The sequence below is a fragment of the Neopsephotus bourkii genome, unplaced genomic scaffold, assembly GCF_033783945.1.
Source record: "Neopsephotus bourkii isolate Nb327-2 ecotype Australia unplaced genomic scaffold, CSIRO-AGI_Nbou_v1 NB_804, whole genome shotgun sequence".
Lineage (NCBI taxonomy): Eukaryota > Metazoa > Chordata > Aves > Psittaciformes > Psittacidae > Neopsephotus > Neopsephotus bourkii.
Window position 1 is genome coordinate 1,895,871 of NW_026901300.1, and position 21,079 is coordinate 1,916,949.

The following is a 21,079-nucleotide window of genomic DNA, read 5'->3' on the forward strand; positions in this document are numbered from 1 at the left end:
CACCCATTGGAGGTGCACTGCCCTATGGATACGCTGGCTGTGTTTTATCAGCCTGATTTGCTTTACCAGCAGATGGGTTGAGATCTCATATTCAAACTTTAAATTTCACAAAGGCTTGCTGTGGTGGAGGCATTTCCTCCCCAAAACAAACACACGGGGAAGGAAAATGCAGCCCACCTCGTCTAGAGCTCTGTGCTTTTAGGATGGAGTTGGCTCCCTGCAGCCCTGAGCTTGGGGTAGGGTCATCTTCCAACTCAGCATGCAAAGTCTGGGCTTTCCTGGTCTGTAAATACACAGCAGGTTGTATGCTGTAGCTTGGCTACAGGTGGCAGCAGGATCAATTATAGCATCACAGTTAAACATATTGATCAAAGCATCAGCTTCTGGAGGGGTGAGAATGGCAGGGAAGGAGAGAAAATGTTTGGATTTAAAAGCAGTATGTTGTAGTTCTCTTTTTGTCTTTTGATGTTACTGGTTTGGGGCTTTGCTTTTCAGGGGTTTCATCTGGCAACCCCCCCATAGGCTGGCTCTTGCAGGTGTCTCAAGAGCTGGTTCACAGCAGTTGCAGTTCAGTCCAAAACCTGCCAAATTGCAAGATGTTGAGCAAAAAGACTAACAAAGCCAAAAGTTTGCTGGGCTGTGCTGGGGTCACCCCTTTCTTCCCTGCTTGTCTTCTCCTGGGGTGGTGGGTACTGGGTGTTCTAATGCTGAGAGCCCCTGGACCAGCCTGTGGGGTGATGGAAGAAGTGTCCTCTAGGCAGGGATACTGCCAACATCTGGGCTGCTGGATGCAGCAGCTGGGAGCCTCCTGCACTTCCCATAGCACTTGGCTAGTGGAATAGCATCACAGAATCAACCAGGTTGGAAAAGACCTTCAAGATCATCAAGTCCAACCATTCCCCAGCACTGCCAAGGCCACCACTAAACCAGGCTTACAAACTTATTGAAGATGCTTGGCTCAGTGTAAGCACTCACCAGATCCTCAGGGAGGCAGTTTTGGGGGATGCTGTTCACCACACTGAGCCCCAATAGCCCGTTGCTGCATTGCTGAGCATCATCTCTCCTTCATCCAGTTACACATGTCTCTGATGTTGGAAGTGCATCATAGTCTCATTTTCTTACCTGCCTTTTCAGCCCTAATATTCCCAGTGTGCTGGGCTGGAAGACTTTTGGCTCGGGGGCATCTGGGCATCTTACTTGGGATGGAGGAGCAGGCTGCAGCAGAGCCCCAAAGGGGAAAAAAGCATTGCTGGGCATCACTTACCGCTGAGGCATCAATGGGAAATGAGCTGAAGAAAATAGTTTTAGAGCAATAAAGGAGGAAATAAAATGTTGTTTGTAGGGTGAAAGAAGAAGATAGATATACTGAAATTGCAGTGTGTGTCTTGGTTGGGGTTGTGGCAGTTCTGGCAGAAGGTTCACAGATAGAGCAGAGTCATCCTGTGCCTTTCCTTGGAGTTATGGAAAGGGTCTGCTCGAAGCAGCGATAAGGGGAAGCTAAACCAAAAACCTGAAATAACCCCAAACCTAAAAAAAACCCCACCCTGGCTTAAGCTTTATTTTATTCAAGCTCCTGTAGTGGTTTTACTTTTTTTTTTTTTTCCGTTTTCCAAACCTGTTACTATTTAAATGCAGATTTTTAGCTTTTCCACCCGGGAGCCGGAGCTGGAAATTCTTTCCACTGCGTTGGTGCAGGAGGGAACAAACCGCTGCTTTTAGTTTGCTCAAGTAATCCATCCTAGCCTGGAGCCATGGGTTTCCTCTGCCTGGCTCCCTCCCACTCCCAAAATGATCCTGGGGATCTGCTTGGTGCCCATGAGGACAGGGGTGGGGGGTGGAAAGACCACAATTCCATAGGGATTTCCCCCAAATTTTCCCTATACTTTATTCTTGCAAACACCATGTGGGCACTGGAGCTGCCTGAGAGGTGGCTTCATTTGGGGGGGCAAAATTGGCAAAATCTCCCCTTATTTTCCTAGGATTAAGAAAAGGAGGTAGCTTATTGAGGGAACTGATTTGTTTTTCACCGTGGCATGAGTGGAAGATGCTTCATGGCTCCGTGCTAGGACCCCCTGCACCATGGCAGAGGGAAGCTTGTGCTATCCAATGTTTTGGAGATGAACTGTTTCCAAGAATAAGGGAAGGGAAGTTTGGGTGGGATGGGCAAGGTTATCGTTACTTACTTTATGCAGCTTCTTGGACCATCAGTCTGATGCCACATTCCCAGCTCCATCCTGTTTCTTTCTACCTGGAGACAGCAGGATGTGCTGGTGGCTTATCCATCAGCATGGGGATGTGAAGGTTTTCCAGAGAGAAAGAGGTAGCACAGGGCTGGATTTGCTGGGGGGGGCACATCCAGGATAACAGTGTTTCCTAGTCCCTGACCTGCTGAGGTAAGCTTTGCTGGCCAGAAAAAGTGCAAATGAGCTTTCCAGCGTCTCCCTTCTGACCACAGCTGTGGGTTGGGTGCTTGAATGTGCCTATTCTCTCCTGGGGCCCTGTCACCATCCTGGAGGGACTGACGGTGCTAGGTTCTGCTCAGTACTGGTGGGTTTGGAAGAGCAGGGTGAGGGTAGGAGAAGCAGTCGGACTGGAGCCTTTTCTGCCACAGGAAGCTTTGAGACCCAAACCAGAAATGTTTGGGGCTGATTTTATTGCCAGCCATTCGCAGCATCTGGGTGCCAGCCAGAAAATGAGTTGGATCATTTCACCCTAAAGCATTGCCTGGAAAACAGCAAGGACATTCCTATCCCTTAAACCTCTGCCAAGCATCCTCCTGTGCTGCCCTGCGAGCCGTTGCCCATCCCAGGCTGCTGCCATCCCCAGCACTTCCTCCTGCCTCAAATTTGCTCATCCTGGGGGGCTGTGGATTCCCCAGCCAGGAGGGGGCACCGGGGTTTTGCAGTGCACAGGGCAGGGTTCATTCAGGGACAAGTGCTGGGGAGTTGGAAGAGCAGCAAACTGCTGGTGTTCGCTATGGGATGGGGGTTCTATCTCGTTCCTTTTCTCTTCCTGCTGCCTTCTGAAGCAGCTCTGAGCAGCCAGCATGTAACCAGAGCTCACCCTGTGTGCAGGAAAAAGCAGCTGTGAGCAGTACGCAACTAAGGTGCTGGGGCTGGAGGCGCTTCCCCAACTCACAGCACAGCCAGGGCCACCACTGCCTTCACTCACACAGGAGGGAGAGCACCCGTGGCTTTGGAACCAGCTCCTCGGGGTGATGGAGGACGCAGGAAAGAGCCAGATCCTCTTGGCGTGGGTTGTGGTGCAAAGCAGAGCTTGTCCACGGCCACTTGGCAAAAGGATGTGCTTAGCTCCCCATCTCGGTGCAACAGCACATAGTGTCTATGGGTCCAGCTTTCCCTCCAGCAAGGGTGGGCTCCAGTGTCAGGGTAGGCAGAGGGTAAGACCACCTCAGCCATGCAGGAGCTGAAGCAAGCTCTGAAAGTCCCTTTAGCTGCATCCCAAAGGTCCCACTCTTGCTGAGTGGAGCAGAGTCCTGTGTGGTTGGAGCTTGGGTGAGATGCAAGGTGCAGGACAGGCTCCGGGGATGTAGCAGTCTTTGGGAAGCTCAGGTGGGAAGCTGTTCATAAAAGCAGAGCCGTGTGGATTAATTTGAGTCATACACAGCTGAGGCACTTAGATAACTGTGGTTTGTCCTCTGTGACCATCAGGGAGCATTAGCACCATTAGGCTTTGAGTGTTTGTCATCCCAGATCACACTAAAACACCCGGCATTAGTTTGCAAACGCTGGTTCTTTACAGTTCTGCAGCTCAGGGGCAAGGTGATGAGCACCTTCGTGCCTCCATCCCCAGCCGGATTTACACCCAGCAGGTGATGGGCTGAGTTTGTGTTAACCTGGAATAGCCTTTCCCGTTGTGCAATCTGGCCGTTGTGCGGAGCACCGGTGATGTGGAGCGGTGCTGGCTGTCAGCAGGGATGAAGCAGAGCAGGACCCCTCCGGGATGGGATCCTTCCAGTGCAGCCGGCCCTGGGAAAGGCAGCCAGTTAAAATAACAGTTTATTCTGCCTGTTGTCGTGTGGGATGATGGAAGGATCCCAGAGCAGCCCTGCCGGGGTTCCTGCTTTATGTCACCGGAGGGGGCTGCTCTCTCAGCTGGCGATGTTCTGGGATTTTCTTACCCTTTTCACTACTTACTTGGGCCCTTTTTCCTTCCTGTCATCAGAGTCCAGGAATTGGCTGTGTCCCTTGTTTTGCCTATCCATTTCCCTTTACCTGCCTATGGAAAAAGAAATTAAAGGCAGGGGAGGAAAAGTAAAATTAGTTTACAACATAAGAAATATGACTCGAAGGAAGTTATTTGGAGCAGAAAACTGGGCCCAGGTGTGATGCTCATCATTATCCCCCGCAGTGGGCACTGTGCCATTATCCTTCCCACATCACTTGGTGGCAGAAGTGTCTCCCATAAGGGAAACCTGATTTTATCCTAGGGAAGCTCCTGAAATGCTGGGCAAAACAGTGTTTCAGTGTTCACCCTGCAAGACGTTTGCTGTTGTGGGTCACGCACCGGGTATGAGCAGTTTCCCCAAAGCAGAGTGGGATGTGATACCTTACTGGAGACGCACCAGCTGCTGTAGGGCTGTGCTGATCTGGGAATTTCTGACCCTGGTTCAGCTGGAGAAGCCCAAACATTTCCTTAAAGTGACCCCAACGCCACCCTGTTGCATGTGATGTGTTTGCTTTGGCCTCCAGCACACGGTCTCCTTGGGGACATGAAGGCTACATAGAGCCCGGGGGCAGCAGCCTGCACCTCGCTCCTGGGTGGCACCCGTGTTTATTTACCTTTTCATCACCTGATTCCCATGCCCTGCCATGCTGCAGGCGCCAGTGCACGGGCTGCCAGCCCTGTTTGAGTTGGCAGGAGCTGGAGATTAACCTCCAGCTAAAATAGCCCGACGCCAGCCCTGTGTCTCCCCGGGCTTTTTGCGTGCCCTTAGGGTATCTTGTATCGGTATTTTGCAGCCCAGCTTGGGCCACAGTCACTGGGACGTGATGGCACAGCGGGGAGAGAGGTCATGATGTGACAAGCTCTGAACAAGTTGCAAATCCGCAGCAGTTCCAGGAGCCTGCTGTGTTTTGTGTCCCTGTGGATCAGTGGAGCCGGGGCTGTCTGCACCTCTCTGCTCAGTAATCCAGAGGAGATCGCCTCTGGGATCACTCTGGTGAGAGTGGTCCTGTGACATCCAGACACCCATCACCCTGCTGTGGCATCTCTGCTTTCTTGGCTCTGCTCTCCAAAGCTGCGATGCAGAAGAGCAGGAGTAGAGGAGCTGCAGATACGTGCCCGCAAGCTGCAGGTCTCACAATGGGGGACTTCTCCCTTGGGAAGCTGAAAACTCAAGGTGCAAGAGGGTGGCCCCTTTTTGGGATGCTCTGAGCAACCAGTGTCACTTTCTACCCTTGGTGGTGTTACTGCATCTGTCTTCTGGCTGTGTTGGGGAGCTTGGGCACAGGGCAGCATGTCTGGGCTGAGCTCTGAGCCATCAACCAAAGAAAGGGGTTATTCAGGTGCCAGCCAGGAGTTTGTATTCCAGCCTGACTGCTCCCCGTGTTACCCCAAAGGAGCTGCAGATCGTGCTGGTTCCCTGTTGCGATGGCACATGGCAGTGCTGCAGCTCGGCAGCAACACCTCTGCTGCCCTCCTCAGTGCCATGGGACTGACTCGCATAAAACGTGGGTTTTGGTGGGTACTAAACCATTTCATTTCTAGTGAGATTTTGGAAGGGAGAGGGAGAGGCTTCAGCCCCAAATGCTCCTGTTTTCTGGTGAGTTTTGATTGATTCAGATACAAAAATGTGGGCTTATTGTGACTTTCTGCCTTTTTTTGTCTGGGTATTTGGTGCAGAGTGGGCACTAAGCTGCCATGTGAAGGGCAGTGGAAGGAGCCTGGTCCTCAGTATACTCAGAATTGGTTTTTTGGGAGGCGCCTGCAGCAGCATTGATGATGATTGAGGTTTGGTGACAGCGATGGCAGTGTCACTGTGCCACCGGTGGTATTTCATCTGGCTGCCCCGGTGCATGTGTTTCCTCCTGAGCTCACAGAAACCTGTTTTCCCTGCTCTGCAAACAGCATCTCGTTAGCTCTTCATGCAAACCCCATGGGGGAGAAGCTCTAAGAGGACCATGACATTCCGGGTGGTTGTTGGGGTGGAAAGTCACCCCTGGGCTCCCCAAGAGCCAAAGCCTGCAGGAGCCCCATCCACCTCCCTTGTGGCACCCGTCTGCCTCCAGCCCTCTCACCCCGCGTGTTCGCACCCTCAGAGTGGAGCCTGGATGGAAATAGCTGCAGCACATCTCTTCTGCTTTTAATTGTGGTGGCTCTCTGGGCTGGGGAGAGGAAGCTGGGGGCGGAGAGGAGCTGGCTGCAAAAGGGGGAAGAGCCACTTTCCTTCTGACACGCTCTGTGCGGTGATCTTAACGTTGAAGCTGCTCCAGGATTGCACTTAACACTTCTCTGCTGTAAGAATAATTATAGGTGTTACACAGTGGTCTGTTTCTCATGATGCAGGGCATCAGAGTACCCTTATCTAAGAGGAACCTGGGTTTAAAACCACTTGCAGTGAGCGTGTCTGAGCACTGAGAAGCTGGTGCAGTTTGCAGCATAAACACGTTCAGGCTTCTTGTTTTCACCGGTTTGTTCAGTGAAGGTGGGTTTGGGTTCAGGTTTGGTTGTTGGTTGGGGTTTTTTTATTGCTCTGAATGAAAATAGATGATGGAAAACAGCCGAGCAGGTTTCACTTCCTGCCCTTGCTCAGGGCTATGTGCTGGGGGTGCTTGGGGACAACCCCACATTTGGTCTAGTGGTGGAGCATCAGATGTGTCTGCCTTGGGCCAATTCCTCTTGGACTTCAGCTGGTCCCTTATTCCCCCCCAGAAACTCAAGGATTTAGAAGAAGATCTTATTATCACCCCATGGGGTGTAGAAGTAGGTGGCAGACAACAGAGGCTTTGGGACAGCTCTTTGGGAAGGTCTGCTTGAAGTTTTTCCTGCTTGGAGGTTTTCTACCCAGCCTCACTGGTGCTGGTTACCTTGTCACCTCAGTGCTGGTACCCTGCTGTACTCTCTGTGTGCTCTGTGATGCCTTTGGGCCAGAAGCACAGCACTCTGGAGGGTTTGCTGCTGCATGGCAATGGCTTGAGTTTCTCCAGCAAGCTCTGCTCAGCAAATCCTGGATTCCCTTTTCTGTCTGCATTTCCCCACCTTGGGCAGTTGGCAGAGGGTTTGGTCTGACCGTGCTCTGTGGGCAGCCAAAGGATTCACCCTGAATGCAGGAACAGTGAGTGGGAATGAAGATGAGCACCCATCAGCAGCCGAAACCAGGGGGGTCACTCCTGAGTCCTCCCTGGGTGCAGGACCTTGCAGTCCTTGGCCAAACCTTGCCATGGCAGCACCAGCACTTCAGTACTGCACGGGTGAGGATGCAGGAGCGATGCCCTAGGTGGGTACCGGCGTTTGTTCATTGTCCAGTGGCCTTGGGACTGGACCGTTCAGCACATGTGGCATATGAAGGCAGTGGTCATCCATGGGGATGTGGCAGTCTTGGAGAGGCAATGGTGGTGGTCAGGAGCTCTTGGGGTTTTTCAGGTTGTGCAGGTGGTTGGGAGCACTGTGGATGGAGGCTTTGCACCCACCAGGCTGGATTCAGGGGGTTGGCTTGGACCAGCTAAGCATTAGCTTTGGATTTCTTTCCAGAAGCATTGCAGGCTGTAAAGCACAACTGATGAATAGGGAACGTGGTCTGAAAGTTACAGTCCCCAGGGGGTCCCCAGGGCTTTCTGGCAGGGCATTTTGCAGGATGGTTTGATCTCTGTGTCCTGGATTTGGAGAGGGCAGCTCCTGAGGAGTATGTTTTAGGCAGGCTGAGTGCAGCAGTAAATGCTACAGGAGCTGCTTGAAGCAGGGAAATGATGTGTAGGTGGTGTCGGGAGCATCCAGTGCTGCTTGCTTGGTGTCAAACAGAGAAGTTTGAGGATGAGCTGTCTTGATGCAGGAATATGTGTGGAACAAATCGCATTTTGGGGTACTGAATGGACTGCTGGGGTGTGAGGGTTGCTGGTCTGGGCCCAAATCACTAACTTATCTTTTTATTTTTATCATTTTCTACTTTGTTTTGCTCGCTGGGCTGTCAATGAAAATGCACAGAGCTCCCTGCAGAAGAAGGTAAGCTGTGGGCTAGAGGTGAAGGTGGGTACATGCTTTGAGTCTGCGTGGAAAGACAAAGAGGAGGGGGTCTCTGGGGTCTTTTGATGTTGGTTTTAATCCCAGAGAAAGCTGGGCTGACAGCAGTAGCTTTCCTGTGATGACAAAGCTGCCAGCTGTGCGTGGAAACACAGAGGATTTAGTTTCTGTAGTTACAACTAGACACAGTTTACATTGCCAGGGCAATGCCAGAAATGATGGTGTTTAACAGGAGAGAGAAAAAAATCCCCACTGAAGTACTTAACATCCTTGCTAGTGCCCACAGCCAATGGGCACTGGAGCAGCTCTGCTGTGACCAAGGGACGGGCTCCTGTTGGTCTGAGTGGCCTTAGTGGAATAAACCCTGTGGCCTTGGGTTATTTTGAGCACTGACTGTGCTTGACTTCGTGTTTTCCCACCAGGAAAGTCCCTCTGGGAGTTGGTGTTGGAGCAGTTTGAAGATCTCCTCGTCCGCATCCTTTTGATGGCAGCTTTTCTGTCCTTTGTAAGTACCCTGGGCTTGGGGTGGGCACCTTCCAGGGCACATATGGACCCAGGTGCCAGCCAAAGAGCAAAGGAGCTGGAGGAAGGTGCATGGTGGATGAAGGAGATGTAGCAGCAGTGCTGCAGGGTGTTTTGGTGTCGGTACTTGTTTCAGTCACATCGTGGTCCTTCTCTTCTCTTGCCCACCAGATCCTGGCCTGGTTTGAAGAAGGAGAAGAGACCACGACAGCATTTGTGGAGCCTGTTGTCATTATTATGATCCTGATCGCCAATGCTGTGGTGGGTGTGTGGCAGGTAAGTCGCAGCTCCCCTCACCTGCCCTGCTGGTCTCTGTTCCACATGGCTGAGACACTTCATTTGAAGGTCTGGTTGCTTCTTGCCATTAGAAACTCATTTCTCAAAGGGTCAGTTCAGCCAGTGATGCTCCTCTTCTTGTATATATTAAACTTAAGGACATTTATTTATCTGCAGCTTGATCTGAGGTGGGTTTGCTGGATGGGGAAAAACATATGGGTGGGGTATGCTGCTTCTCAAACCAAGAATGAGAACATCAGTGCCCAAGACCTGGTGTGATTTAAGCCAGTGTGGACCATTTCAGAGCAGCTGAAGAAGACATGGCATTTGCCCCATCCATGGTGCAAATGGGTACCAAAGCCAGTGCCATGGTTTAGGTGCTCTGTCTTTGCAGCAGGTGGGGAAGGAGCCTGGTGCCACCACTGACAGCTCTGCTCCTCCTCCACTTGCAGGAGAGAAACGCCGAGAGTGCCATCGAAGCCTTGAAAGAGTATGAGCCCGAGATGGGGAAGGTGATCCGAGCCGACCGCAGTGGGGTACAGCGAATCCGCGCCCGGGACATTGTCCCTGGGGACATCGTGGAGGTGGCAGGTAGGGTTCCATCCCCTTAGGGCACAGGATGGGATGGGGAGGTGGTGCTGAACAGGAGGCCTTTGGTGATGGACACCCTGTGGTCCTTGTGGCAGTGCCGTACTGTCCATGTGCATCTCCTCTGGAGGCATGGCCACCTTGTTGGTGTACACTTGAGATCTTAGTTTGCCTTCAGATGCAGGGAGGTGAAATGATCTGGGACAGAGCTGGGGCTCATCAGCCTGCTGAGGCTTCGCCCCGAGCATGAGGCAGTAGAGAACAGCAGGAGAGGAAAAAAAGAAGTGTATATTTCTGTCAGAGGTTTTGCATCTCGGGGGGGTTTCCCCATGTTCTAGAAGAACTGGAAGAACATTCAGTGTTCCGCCAAGATTCCCTCTCTCTGGAAGCAGCTCTCCCACGTGCATCCCCCGGACAGGGCTGGTGCTGGGTGCTGCACGGTGGTGCCAGGCGAGCGCTGCCACCAGCTTGGACAGGTTTCAGTGCTGCAGGCAGTAGCGCTGGTCCTGCCTGTGTGGGCAGGATTTCTTGGGAACAGGAATGTGTTATTTGGGAAGGGCGAGGGGCAGAGGGCACCAGCTGCGGGTGCTTTTTTCTTACGTGTTCCTTTCTAATGGGGTTTTGCATTAAGCAAAGGATGCCTGGGGTCTCCTGACTGCCCTGCAAGACCTAAAGAAGATGCGTTTTGCTTATCCCGTTTTGTTTGTTCATTAAATGATGCTGTAAGCCCCCAGAGCCGCAAAACTAATCCTCTCCTTTCCTCCTTGTGGCCTAGCTAGTGGAAACATGCTGCAATCCCTCCTGCGCCCAGCCAGCTCGCTGTTATTTATGTCTTCCATTTGGGTTTCAGCTGGAAGATGAACGTTAGAATAACGCAGGGAGGATCAAGCAGAGGAGCACTGGCCAGAGCCTCAGCTGGGCAAGCTGGCAGTGCTCCCAGGCCAGCTCTGGAAATACACTCCAGCTGCTGACCTGGCCTTTAATTTAATTAATTAATTAATAATTGATTAAATTCTGCCATCTTCCCCCAGATTGAGTGCTTGCTGCCTGCCTGCTAGCAGCTGAATACTGCTTTGTGATGGCACAGTCAGCATCACGACTGGGAGGGAAAGAGCTGAGCTCCCTGGAGGGGCTTGCAAATGGTTAGCAAGTTAACTGGGTTTAGGAGGTTCTAGCAAGTGGGGAGGATGTAGTCAGGCTGCCTGATAGGACAGTGCCCCAGGAGCAATAGCTCTGAACATGCAGTGGACATCTAGGTGACATCCTGGGGGTGGCAGGGACAGTGCTCGCAGGAGGGGACTGGCTTCTGCTTGTGCAAATGCAATAAATTGGGCAGCAGGGTGTGGAAAACCTGCTGCACTAAGAGGGGGATGATAGAGCCTTGGTTGACATGGTCTGGGGTGAGGCATCCCTGCCCTTTGCAGGGGTTTGAAACTAGATGATCATAAGATCCATTAATCTACGATTCTATGATGGCTGCCATGTTGGCGAGCTGTTTAAATCCAGCTCCCAGCTGATTTTTGCTCTTTTGCAACAAGGCAGTCAAGGTGAGCCCTTGTGCAGGCATCTATATATGGACTAAACCTGGCTGCAACACCAGCTTTTTGCCTTACCCCAAAAGAGCAGGCAGGGCATTGCTGAGGGAGCTCCATCAGGTGCTGCACCACCTGCCTGCTCCTGTTTTGCTCCAGCAGTGTCTGGTTCCTCTCCTTCCCTTGGCTTCTGGCACAGGGGAGACTTGCCATGCTCGGGTGATGTGTTCAATGGCTGGCTAATGGCAGCCTCCAGGTCTGTACAGGAGGTCTGTCCTGTGCCATGCAAGCTTTCTGGGATGCTATCCACTGTGCACCCTGGAGCAGAAGGCACTGGGGCCCGATGTTGCAAATCTCCCCTTGTTAGTTTAAAGCCATCCCCCCTTGTCTGGTCACCATATTCCTTTGTAAAAAGTCCCTCTCCAGATTTCTGGCATGTATTGAACCTCACAAAGGATCAGCCTCCCTCCTCATCTGCCCATGAGTTGTATTCAAAAGGAGGGGACAAGGAGACCTGGCTTTGCCATCCCACTGCCAAGCTCCCTGAGTAGTGGAGCTCTTTGCTCCTATTAAAATGTTCCAAAGTCTGAGTGCATGAAGTATACATTTTGGGGGTCCCTGTGTTTAACCACTACCCCCCAAACCAGCTGCAATGTGGATCAGGGCAGGTCTGTCCTGACGGCAGATGTTTCACGCCGCATCCCAGAGCGCCGGGATGTGCAGCTGGAATAAGTGGTTGGTGATGGAGCGATGCCAGCCCCATCCTGCTGTGCTCAGGGGTGGTTTTACGAGCCCTGGGAGGAAGTGCTTGTTAAAGTCTGGGATCTCAGACGCTCCTTAGCGGCCAAGCCGGCAGTGTTGTGTAAGGGATGTAAGTGCTCTGAGCCAGGGCTTGCTCTGCATCAGTGTTTCCGAAGCACTGTAGCACAGTTGTGTCCAGCCGATAAGGGAGCAGGAGGAAGAAACCCAGCAGGGAAAGGAGCTTTAAATGGTTTTCTTAAGGAAGCCCAGGCGTCTGAGAGGGTGGTGATTGGTGGCTGTGAGTTGATGGGGCTGCTTTCACCCGTAACCACCCTCCTGTGCCAGGGGAGCCGTGGATGGCTGTTTGTCTCAGCCAGGAAAGGTCATCCAGTGTCAACAGCTTCCAGTCAGCCCACGGAGCCCTGAAACAGGGTTAAGAGTGATGTCAGGAGGCTCAGGCTGCTCTAAAACTGGGATGTACGGGTGTTTCTGCAGGGAAGAGGGAAGGTGGAGGGTGTTGTAGGGGTTTTGCAGGGAAGAGGAGAGACCGGGATGTGGTGGGGCAGGCAATGCAGGGCAGGGGGCAGGGCTATGCCTTGGTTTGACTGCCCCGTGCAGAGCTCCTCCTTTGCTACATGTCCTGGCAAACCCGGCTCAAACCACAGCTGGGGAAGGTGATGGGCAGAGCTGGGAGCACCTGATGGAGCTGCTCTTCTCTTGTCCTTGTAGTCGGTGACAAGGTGCCAGCGGACATCCGGATCATTGAAATCCGGTCCACCACCCTGCGGGTTGACCAGTCCATCCTCACGGGTACGTGCATGTTTGCTGGGGCAGAGGTGGCTGCTGAATGCAGAGCTTTCCCTCTGGAGCCAGATTTGGGGACTGATCCTGGGCTGAGTGCTTTGCTGGGGTGGGAAATGGGTGGGAGAACAAAATGGGGAGGTCCCAGCATCACGTAAAAACCATGGCATAGGTGAGATGAGCCTGGTGCTTGGGCATCCCTCCTGCAAAGCACAAAGCATGGAGCTTTCCTGTGCAACACAAAGGAGGAGGTGCTCAGTTCCTCCCCATTCTGCCCCGATTCAGCCACTGCATGATGGCCACTGGTGCATGAGGCCTCGTGACTTCAGGGAGAGGTGACAATATTTGGGGCTTTCTTTTTTAAGCAAAAAAAAACAACCCTCTGGAAAAGCCTGTAAAGCTGATAATCTGTGATATTTCAGGAATAATCTCTCTCTGCTGTCAAGGAAGGGTAGGAGGTTTGAGCTAGATGATCTTTAAGGTCCTTTCCAACTCAAACCGTTCTGTGATTCTATGAATGATTAGATGACAAAAAGGGCTTTCCAGTGTTTCAGCCCTTTTGCATGATTTTGTAAATGCATCAAGTTAGGAGATGACAGCAGGGAAGGAAATCAGAAAAACTGTTAAAAATATGAAGAAAGGAGCCCAGTCTCCTCAAAACATGGCTTTACATTAATTTAATTCTCCAGGGGCAAAAGGAAGTGCAGAAAAAGGGCAAATCTGCAAAGAACAAAATACAAACCTTCAGTAGAATGGCTTGCATAGAATCCCAGACTGGTTTGGTTGGAAAGGACCTTAAAGCTCATCCAGTTCCAGTCCCCTGCCATGGGCAGGGACACCTTCCACTACAGCAGGTTGCTCCAGGCCCCATCCAGCCTGCCTTTGGGCACCTTTCCCTTTGTGCTGCCCTACAATCCCTGTCTGACCTGCGGGCTCCCTGGCACAGGGATTTGGCACCATCCCATTGGGCTGTGTAGGAGCTTATGTCTCCTAGTGCTCTGCACAGCTTGTTTCTCTGCAGCCCTCATCTTCAGAGCGCCTTGGCCCAGCTCTGACATCCTCATGATGGATGGTTTGATGGCCAAATGCTGCTTTAGAAAGGCTCAGAGCAAAGGCTGGAGAGGAAACATGTGTGGTTCATCTCCCCCTTCTTGTCTTGGCAGGGGAGTCTGTGTCAGTGATCAAGCATGCTGACCCCATCCCTGACCCCCGGGCTGTCAACCAGGACAAGAAGAACATGCTTTTCTCTGTAAGTCCTTTACGCCTGTCCCCACCTCGCCGGTGGTTTTCCAAAGAGCCACCAAGTGAAGAGGGTGGTGGAGGTGGGAGATCTCTGAGCAGAGAAAGGGAGTGCAAGTCCATAAGAGCAGCCCCGTATACATGAGGACCTGATTTGTTTGGGCTATGACACCTTTAAATGCCTTGGGCAACCACTGTGGGTTTTCCATCAGTTAGGATGCATTATGGGTGGGGAAAAGGTTTGTGGTTGAGCCTGGAGCATTTGGGCTTCCTCCTTGCTCATGCTCCTGTCAGACAGCAGTCAGGTCCTCAGGGGGTGAGAGAGCTCTCAGGAGGGATGTCCAGCTGCTTATGTAAAACCCCAGAATGTCTCATTTCCCCTTAACCAAGATCTTATGTTCTCCTTTCACAACAAGCACCCCATTTCCCTGCTCAGGCCAAAAGGCTTCATGCCCCCATATCCACTCTGTCCCCTTTCTTCCCTACCAGGGCACCAACATCGCCGCTGGGAAGGCCGTAGGGGTTGTCATTGCAACAGGGGTGTACACCGAGATCGGGAAGATCCGAAACCAGATGGTGGAGACGGAGCCTGAGAAGACACCCTTGCAGCAGAAGCTGGATGAGTTCAGCCAGCAGCTCTCCAAAGTGATCTTCCTGGTGTGCATCGCCGTCTGGGTCATCAACGTCAGCCACTTCAGCGACCCGGTGCATGGCGGCTCCTGGTTTCGGGGGGCCATCTACTACTTCAAGATCTCCGTGGCGCTGGCGGTGGCTGCCATCCCTGAGGGGCTCCCGGCTGTCATCACCACCTGCCTGGCACTGGGCACACGGCGCATGGCAAAGAAGAATGCCATCGTCCGGAGCCTGCCCTCCGTGGAGACCCTGGGCTGCACCTCCGTCATCTGCTCCGACAAGACCGGCACCCTCACCACCAACCAGATGTCTGTCTGCCGGGTGAGTGCTGGCTGCTCAAGGGTTTGAGGTGCAGGGGGAATGCTCTGTAAGCCCCCAAGCACTCTGCATTGCTCCATCCCCATCATGGGGCGTTGGGCTTTGTGGTCCTGACCAGACTTGTTTTGTATCAGCACTGTGAAGGTGAGAATGGAAGATGGTTTGTAGGAAGCTCTGAGCTTCCTCTCTGCCTGAGCAGGGTCAGTAAGGCTGATGGCTTCCCTTGGCATGGTTGTTATTTGAAAATTGAGGGCCTCTTCATTAGGGACTGTAGTGATGGGACAAGGGCTAATGGGTTAAAACTTAAACAGGGGAAGTTTAGATTGGATATAAGGAGGAAATTCTTTCCTGTAAGGGTGGTGAGGCACTGGAATGGGTTGCCTAGGGAAGTTGTGAATGCTCCATCCCTGTCAGTGTTCAAGGCCAGGTTGGATGAGGCCTTGGGTGGCATGGTGTGAGGTGTCCCTGCCCATGGCAGGGGGGTTGGAACTTGATGATCTTAAGGTCCTTTCCAACCCTAACTGTTCTGTGATTCTGTGATTCTAAGTCATTTTTATGAGCACACCAGGTTGGAGATGCCATGTTGCAGATTTACTTCAGGGCTACCTCTGAGAGAGCATTTCTTCCTGCTGGGATGTGGAGTTGAGACAGAGCTCCTGGAGATGCCAGCAGGATTGCCTCCTGTGCCCTCTTGCCCATTTCCCCCTGTTTTTTACCAAACCAGGGAGAAATTGCAAAGCCTGGACCCATGAGATCAAAATGTGTAGGGTCACTGCAATGTGTGAGTTTGTGACAAAGCTTGTGTAGAAATCCATGGGTTAAGAGAAGATGCCCATGACCTGGTGAGAAGGTGCTTTGGTTACTTGTCCTCTGCTGGTGGAAGGTCTGCCATCAGCAGATGCGTGCAGCTGGGCTTGGACTGAAAAGCTCTTCTGGCAGAGGGAGCACTGGGGTGGTTTGGCAAAGAGACTGAAGGCTCCTGGTCTACCAGAGAGCTTTGCTGCTGCCTGCCTGGCTGCATGGGGAGGTGACTTGTTAGGAAAGCCTGGACCATCCAAGTACTTCTCAGTTTCCCCATTAATGCTCAAGTCTCAGGAAAGCTTTTCTTCATGGCCTTGGCATGTCAGTTTTATAGGAGAACCTTGGAAAATGTGTTGCTGTGGGGAAAAATGGACCTGGCCACCATTCCTCCTCTCTGACACTTTGGTAGCGCGGTGGGAAGCTGTGATCCTGCTGCAAACTGGCCATGGGCTTTGGCCACTGGTTTGCTCAGCGCAAAATACAGATGACTGGAAACATCTGATATTCCTCTTCTGTAAATGATTTAAAATGAGACACTGCTGGGATGAGGCAGTGGCCAAGTTGCCCACATGTTCCCACCAGTCCATTTTCTGATCTGGTGATGCAGGGAAGGAAGTAAAGGGTGACCCCAGTATTTGTGCTCTCTTCAGCTCTGCAGACTGCAGGAGGAGAGGTGGGAGTGACCATGCCTTCTCCAAAACACTTCCTACTGGAGGATCTGCTCCTTGAACTCAGAAGGAAGTGCTACCATCTCTTGCAGTGTGGCACGATCAGGAGAGGCAACATTAGGGATGCTGAGACAAGGAGAAGGCAGGAGGGGACGGAGTGGGGCAGTGGCATGCATGAGGGGCTTTAGCATCAGGCATCATTTGCAGAATGAACTTCAATTAAATTAAAAATTCAGTGTATCATCCACCCCATCTCCCCACAGCCCCATTCCAATATCCATGTTATTCACTTGGCTGATTCCTGACTCCCAGGGTGCAATAGCAAGAGCCGGGCTGGCCCGGGGACACACGGACGTGGCTGTTAATGTTTAATGGAGAGGGATTCCCATGTTGATACGGGCAGCCCAGGGACTGCTGATGGCTCTGCTGAGCAGTGGGTGGGTAAATATTTGTGCTGTGGTGCTGTTGTGTCCTGGATATGCTCCTGCCCCAGCAGCTGCTCAGCCACGGGGGTGAAAAGCCACAAAAGCCTATTGATAGCCTGGGAAAATGCATTAATTGTGTGTGATTTCATTAACTCACACGTTAAATTTGACTGAGTGCAGCTGCTCAGCCAGGGTATGGTGCCAAGCAGTGCTTGCCCTCTACACCTCACTACTGGCGTCAGGTCTGTAGAGCTGTAAAGTGACTCTTAAAAGGCTTTAGGTCTGTTTTTAAACCCTCAGCTCTGTTGCTGGATCTGAGTCGCACTTGGTGTCTGGATTTCGTAGCTGGGATGCAGCAGAGCCAGCTCAGCAGGGTGCATGTGGATGCCAGGTAGTCAGCAGGGGTGAAGCCGTGATGTGCCCACTCAAGTGCCTTATGCCAGGGCCTCGTCCACATGGGACGGCCAAAATCCTGGTGCTTTTGCTCTGATCTCACGTCCACCAGAGGTTACAGCTGTGCAGTATCACAGTAAAGCCAAAACCCCACTTATTAAATCAGATTGAGCCTATGGTTTGTGTCACTCACCTTATAGTCAGCTGGGGTCTCCAAGACCACCATCTCACCCAGCCTATGGTGTGGAGCAACCAGGAACAGCCTTCTCCCAGCTATTAAATAACTATGTGGTTGGGAGTGATGGGAGTCTGGCAGGGGCAGAAGGGGCAGAGAAGCATTGCAGCTTTGCTCTTGCACATTTAAATCACTCTCCTAAAACTTTCAGCACCTTTTATGCATCATAGCTTCATTTTCCAGGAGCTCGAGGGTGGTGTTTGAAAGTCAGGACCTGAAGCAGAGATGTGAGTGTGGCTGTGGAGGCTTGGGGCTGTTGCTGTGTAGGGCAGAGCAGGACAGGGCTGGAGAGGAGCCTAATGGCTGGGAGAGGGAGGTGATGATTGGATGCCTCTGAGGTGGTGTTTTGGGGAACATGAGCAGAAAGGGGTTTATCCTCAATAAACCTTGTAGCAGAGCCTGTATGTGCGAACTCCTGTTCCCAGCGCAGCCAGTCGGGGGCTGTGTGGGCACTATTTGCTTTTAAATCTCCAGGGCACTGCCTTGATTCAGCAGTGCTCTCTGTCTAAACCAGTGCTAATTAATGGGAGACCCTGCTGGGGGTTTCCCAGGGGCTCTGGCAGTTACTGATGGGTGCCGGGGCTGCTTCCAGCGCAGGAGGAAGATGATGCTGATCCGTGGGCTGATTGATGGGTAAATGACTGCTGATTGCAGCCTCTTACTATTCCAGACAGCAATCCTCTCTTGTCTGCCTTTTGATGAGTACTTCTTTTGAAGGTACTACAGAAATGTGCAGATGTATCCTTCACATCTCCTTCCCTGCAAGCCTGCAGACGGTGCATCCATGGGTGCCCTTTGCTATCTAAAAATACACCCAGCAGTGTCTGGCTGTGTGATACAGCACCAGAGCCAGACAAGACTTGTCAGGTGCAATGGCTGAAACCCTTATGGAGCAGGGTATGCTCGTAACGGTTTCCTTCCCATCTCCCTGTTCTGTTAACCCCCCAAATCACCAGCGTGGTTTTAAAAGGGTTATGGGGGTGAGCAGAGGGAAGCCGTGGGGTGATGCTGGCTGGATGCTGGAGCTGGTGTTCGACATGGCAATGCAAAAGGTCTCTGTGAGCATCTCTTGTCAGCCTCCACAAACCAAGCTGCAGCGTGCAGCTTTGCCACCTCCTCCTATTGCTCCTGTTACTATTTATATTATTTCTGTGATGGAAACCTTACCTGCCCTCTTCACAGATGAAGACACAGCTATTTCCTCTGGACTGCTTCCCCTGCCTGCAAACCTGACCCCTTTTCAGTGCTAAAACACCACTCAAACCCCTGCCAACACCTCTGCAGTGCCCTGGCTGCCCATCCCCTGCCAGTCGCACAAGCTGGGAGCAGGCAGGAAAAGTGCTGTAACCTCTGGTTGCTGTGGGTTACACAGCACCTCTTTTAAAGAGGCATGGAAAAATAAAGGGCCTGGAATGACTTTTATATTTTTTCTTTTTCCCTTTTTTTTTTTTTTTTAAATAAGAAAACTGCTATTGTAAAAATAGGAATTGTTTTGTAGCCATGAGCGGCTGGAAACAAACAGGCTCCTATCAGGCAAAACCACCAGTGCCTGGGGTGGATGCTTCCAGGTTTTTCAGTAAATGAGCCTGGGTGGCATTTCTGAGCACAGGATTCCATTTTCTGAACAAACCAGAAGGTTTTGGCTCTCTGGAACGCCTATGGCATTGGATGTCTCAAAAAGAGATGAAGGATGCTCAGCCTTTGAAGATCCTTTTTGGTGCTGGCTCAAAGTAAGTGCCACACTTCACCTTGGTTTCTGGAATAGTCATCTTAGGGAGGTTTCTGTTGAGGTTCTTCATGCATTTTAGTGGCTGCACCTCCTGCCAGAGGAGCTCACTGCCTCAGCAGAGACATCTGGGACATCTGTTTAGCCCTTGATTTTCTTTGAATGCTGAGAGGTCTCCAGGATGGGCTCTGAGAAAGGCACTGAGGGCAGTAGCCTAGCAAATGCAGTATCTGCAATTATCTGTGCAGCTGTGGATCCATAGGGAGGTTGCTTTGGCTCAGAAGTATTCACGTTTGGTTTGAGCCTCCTGCTTTGATTTGCCCAACCGTGTAGAATGTGGAGATGAGAAAACCCACCAAAGTGTCCTGGTGCTAAACCTGCTGTAAGTGTGCTTCACTAAGCTTGACCTTTTCGGCTTAGCTCTAAGCTTGCATCTGGGGATACTGGGCTGCATGGGGATGTCTCTATGGTGGGGTGCCCTCTTATAGTTAACAATAATTAATAATAACAGTCAATTAAACAAAACACTAAAACTCACTGTGTTAAAGAAATGGCTGGTACCCAGATCTGTTGCACCTCTGGTGCTGAGTGATGCCACCCAGTTTCTTCAGCTGAAGTTGCTTCCCTCTCCTGGGGAACATCTCAAACAACCAGAGGAAAATCAGGCTCCCTCCTGGCTGCTCCCGACAGGCAATTGCAGCCGGGAAAACACATTCACCACACCAATTTTATTTATTTATTATGTTACTTTTTGGCCTCAACCTGGGTCATAAATAATGATTAAGCAGAAACAAGCGTCGCCAAAGTGTCGCCTTGGCTGGGGTCAGGCACTGCTCTTGCTCCAGCTGGAGGCTGCCCCAAAGGATGGGCTGTGCTAGGAAGGGGCAATGGGGTCTGGGACAGCTTGGGGAGAGGGGAATTTGTATTGTGGTTTAGGTTTGGGGGGGTTCTTGCTTTCAGTGTAGCAGTAAGAGAGAAACTGGAAGGAAGTTTGAAAGGCAAAACTCACTAAAAATGGAGCATGTGGGGCTTGTACTGCTCCCAGGGGCTTTATTACTGAGCTGCCACACTGCCAGTGCCTGGAGCAGAGCTGAGAGCCCAGTAGCATACACGGCAAGCCGGTGGCCAAGAGCTGGGAAAGGGTGGCAGGGGCAGCTGGATGGATCCTGCCCTGCAGAGGCTTTCCAGGGCAGCCGGGGCAGGAGTGGAAAGCTGGACCTGGCTCCTTCTCTGCTCCAAGAAAAACACAGCCACCTTCTTAGGAACTGGCTCGGCATCGCTCCTCTCCAATGGAAAAAAAGAGCTGGAGGAGGTGAACATGTAAAAGGCAGAAGAGAAGTGGAAGGATTTGGGAACAGCCAGGAGCTGGGGGTGACCAGGGAGGGTGCTGAGCCCAGGGCAGTGCTGGGGTGGTACTGGTTGGCGTGTCTCCATCCTGGGCACATGGGTTGTACCAACAAGTCACTGCCTGATGCTCTGTCTCCATCTTTCCCTCTCGCAGATGTTCATTATGGAGAAGGTGGAGGGCACCCAGTGCAGCTTGCATGAGTTCAGCATCACCGGCTCCACCTATGCCCCTGAAGGACAGATGTGAGTGTGGGTCCCCTCTGCTGCACGGGTAACACAGGGTAGCCCTGGGTTGGCAGAAAGGTCAGGGGGGAGACAGAAGGGTCAAGCTTGTGCCTATGGCTGGGGAACCCCAGGCTTGCAGTTGCTGGGTGATTGCCCTTTGCTGTGAGTGAAAGCCACGGCAACTGCTTCCCCATCCCTCATGGTTAGTCCCTTCCCAACACAATGTGGAGGGCATACACCCCATTTCTGCCTGCTGCCCTCCTGCTGCTCAGCAGAAGGGCTCCCACATGCTTGTCTCTCCCTTTGTTAGCAATCCTGATACAACAAGCCTGATTCTGAAACAGGGAAGATGTCAAGTGTGGGAATAGCGATGAACGAGGCTTTTCACAGTACGTGCTCATTCTCCAAGT

The 21,079-nt window shown here is 52.0% G+C and overlaps 1 protein-coding gene across 2 annotated transcripts in view; it reads left to right on the forward strand.

The window, feature by feature from the left end:
• The window catches only part of ATP2A3 (ATPase sarcoplasmic/endoplasmic reticulum Ca2+ transporting 3), a 51,871-nt gene that overhangs the window by 9,390 nt on the left and 21,402 nt on the right, over positions 1-21,079 (forward strand). For both annotated transcript variants that reach the window (XM_061355489.1, XM_061355490.1), the window contains exons 2-9: positions 8,164-8,181; positions 8,622-8,704; positions 8,893-8,997; positions 9,450-9,588; positions 12,588-12,668; positions 13,823-13,908; positions 14,388-14,852; positions 20,599-20,687. In XM_061355489.1, coding sequence (XP_061211473.1) covers positions 8,164-8,181; positions 8,622-8,704; positions 8,893-8,997; positions 9,450-9,588; positions 12,588-12,668; positions 13,823-13,908; positions 14,388-14,852; positions 20,599-20,687 — 1,066 coding nt within the window. The remainder of the gene's footprint in view (positions 1-8,163; positions 8,182-8,621; positions 8,705-8,892; positions 8,998-9,449; positions 9,589-12,587; positions 12,669-13,822; positions 13,909-14,387; positions 14,853-20,598; positions 20,688-21,079) is intronic.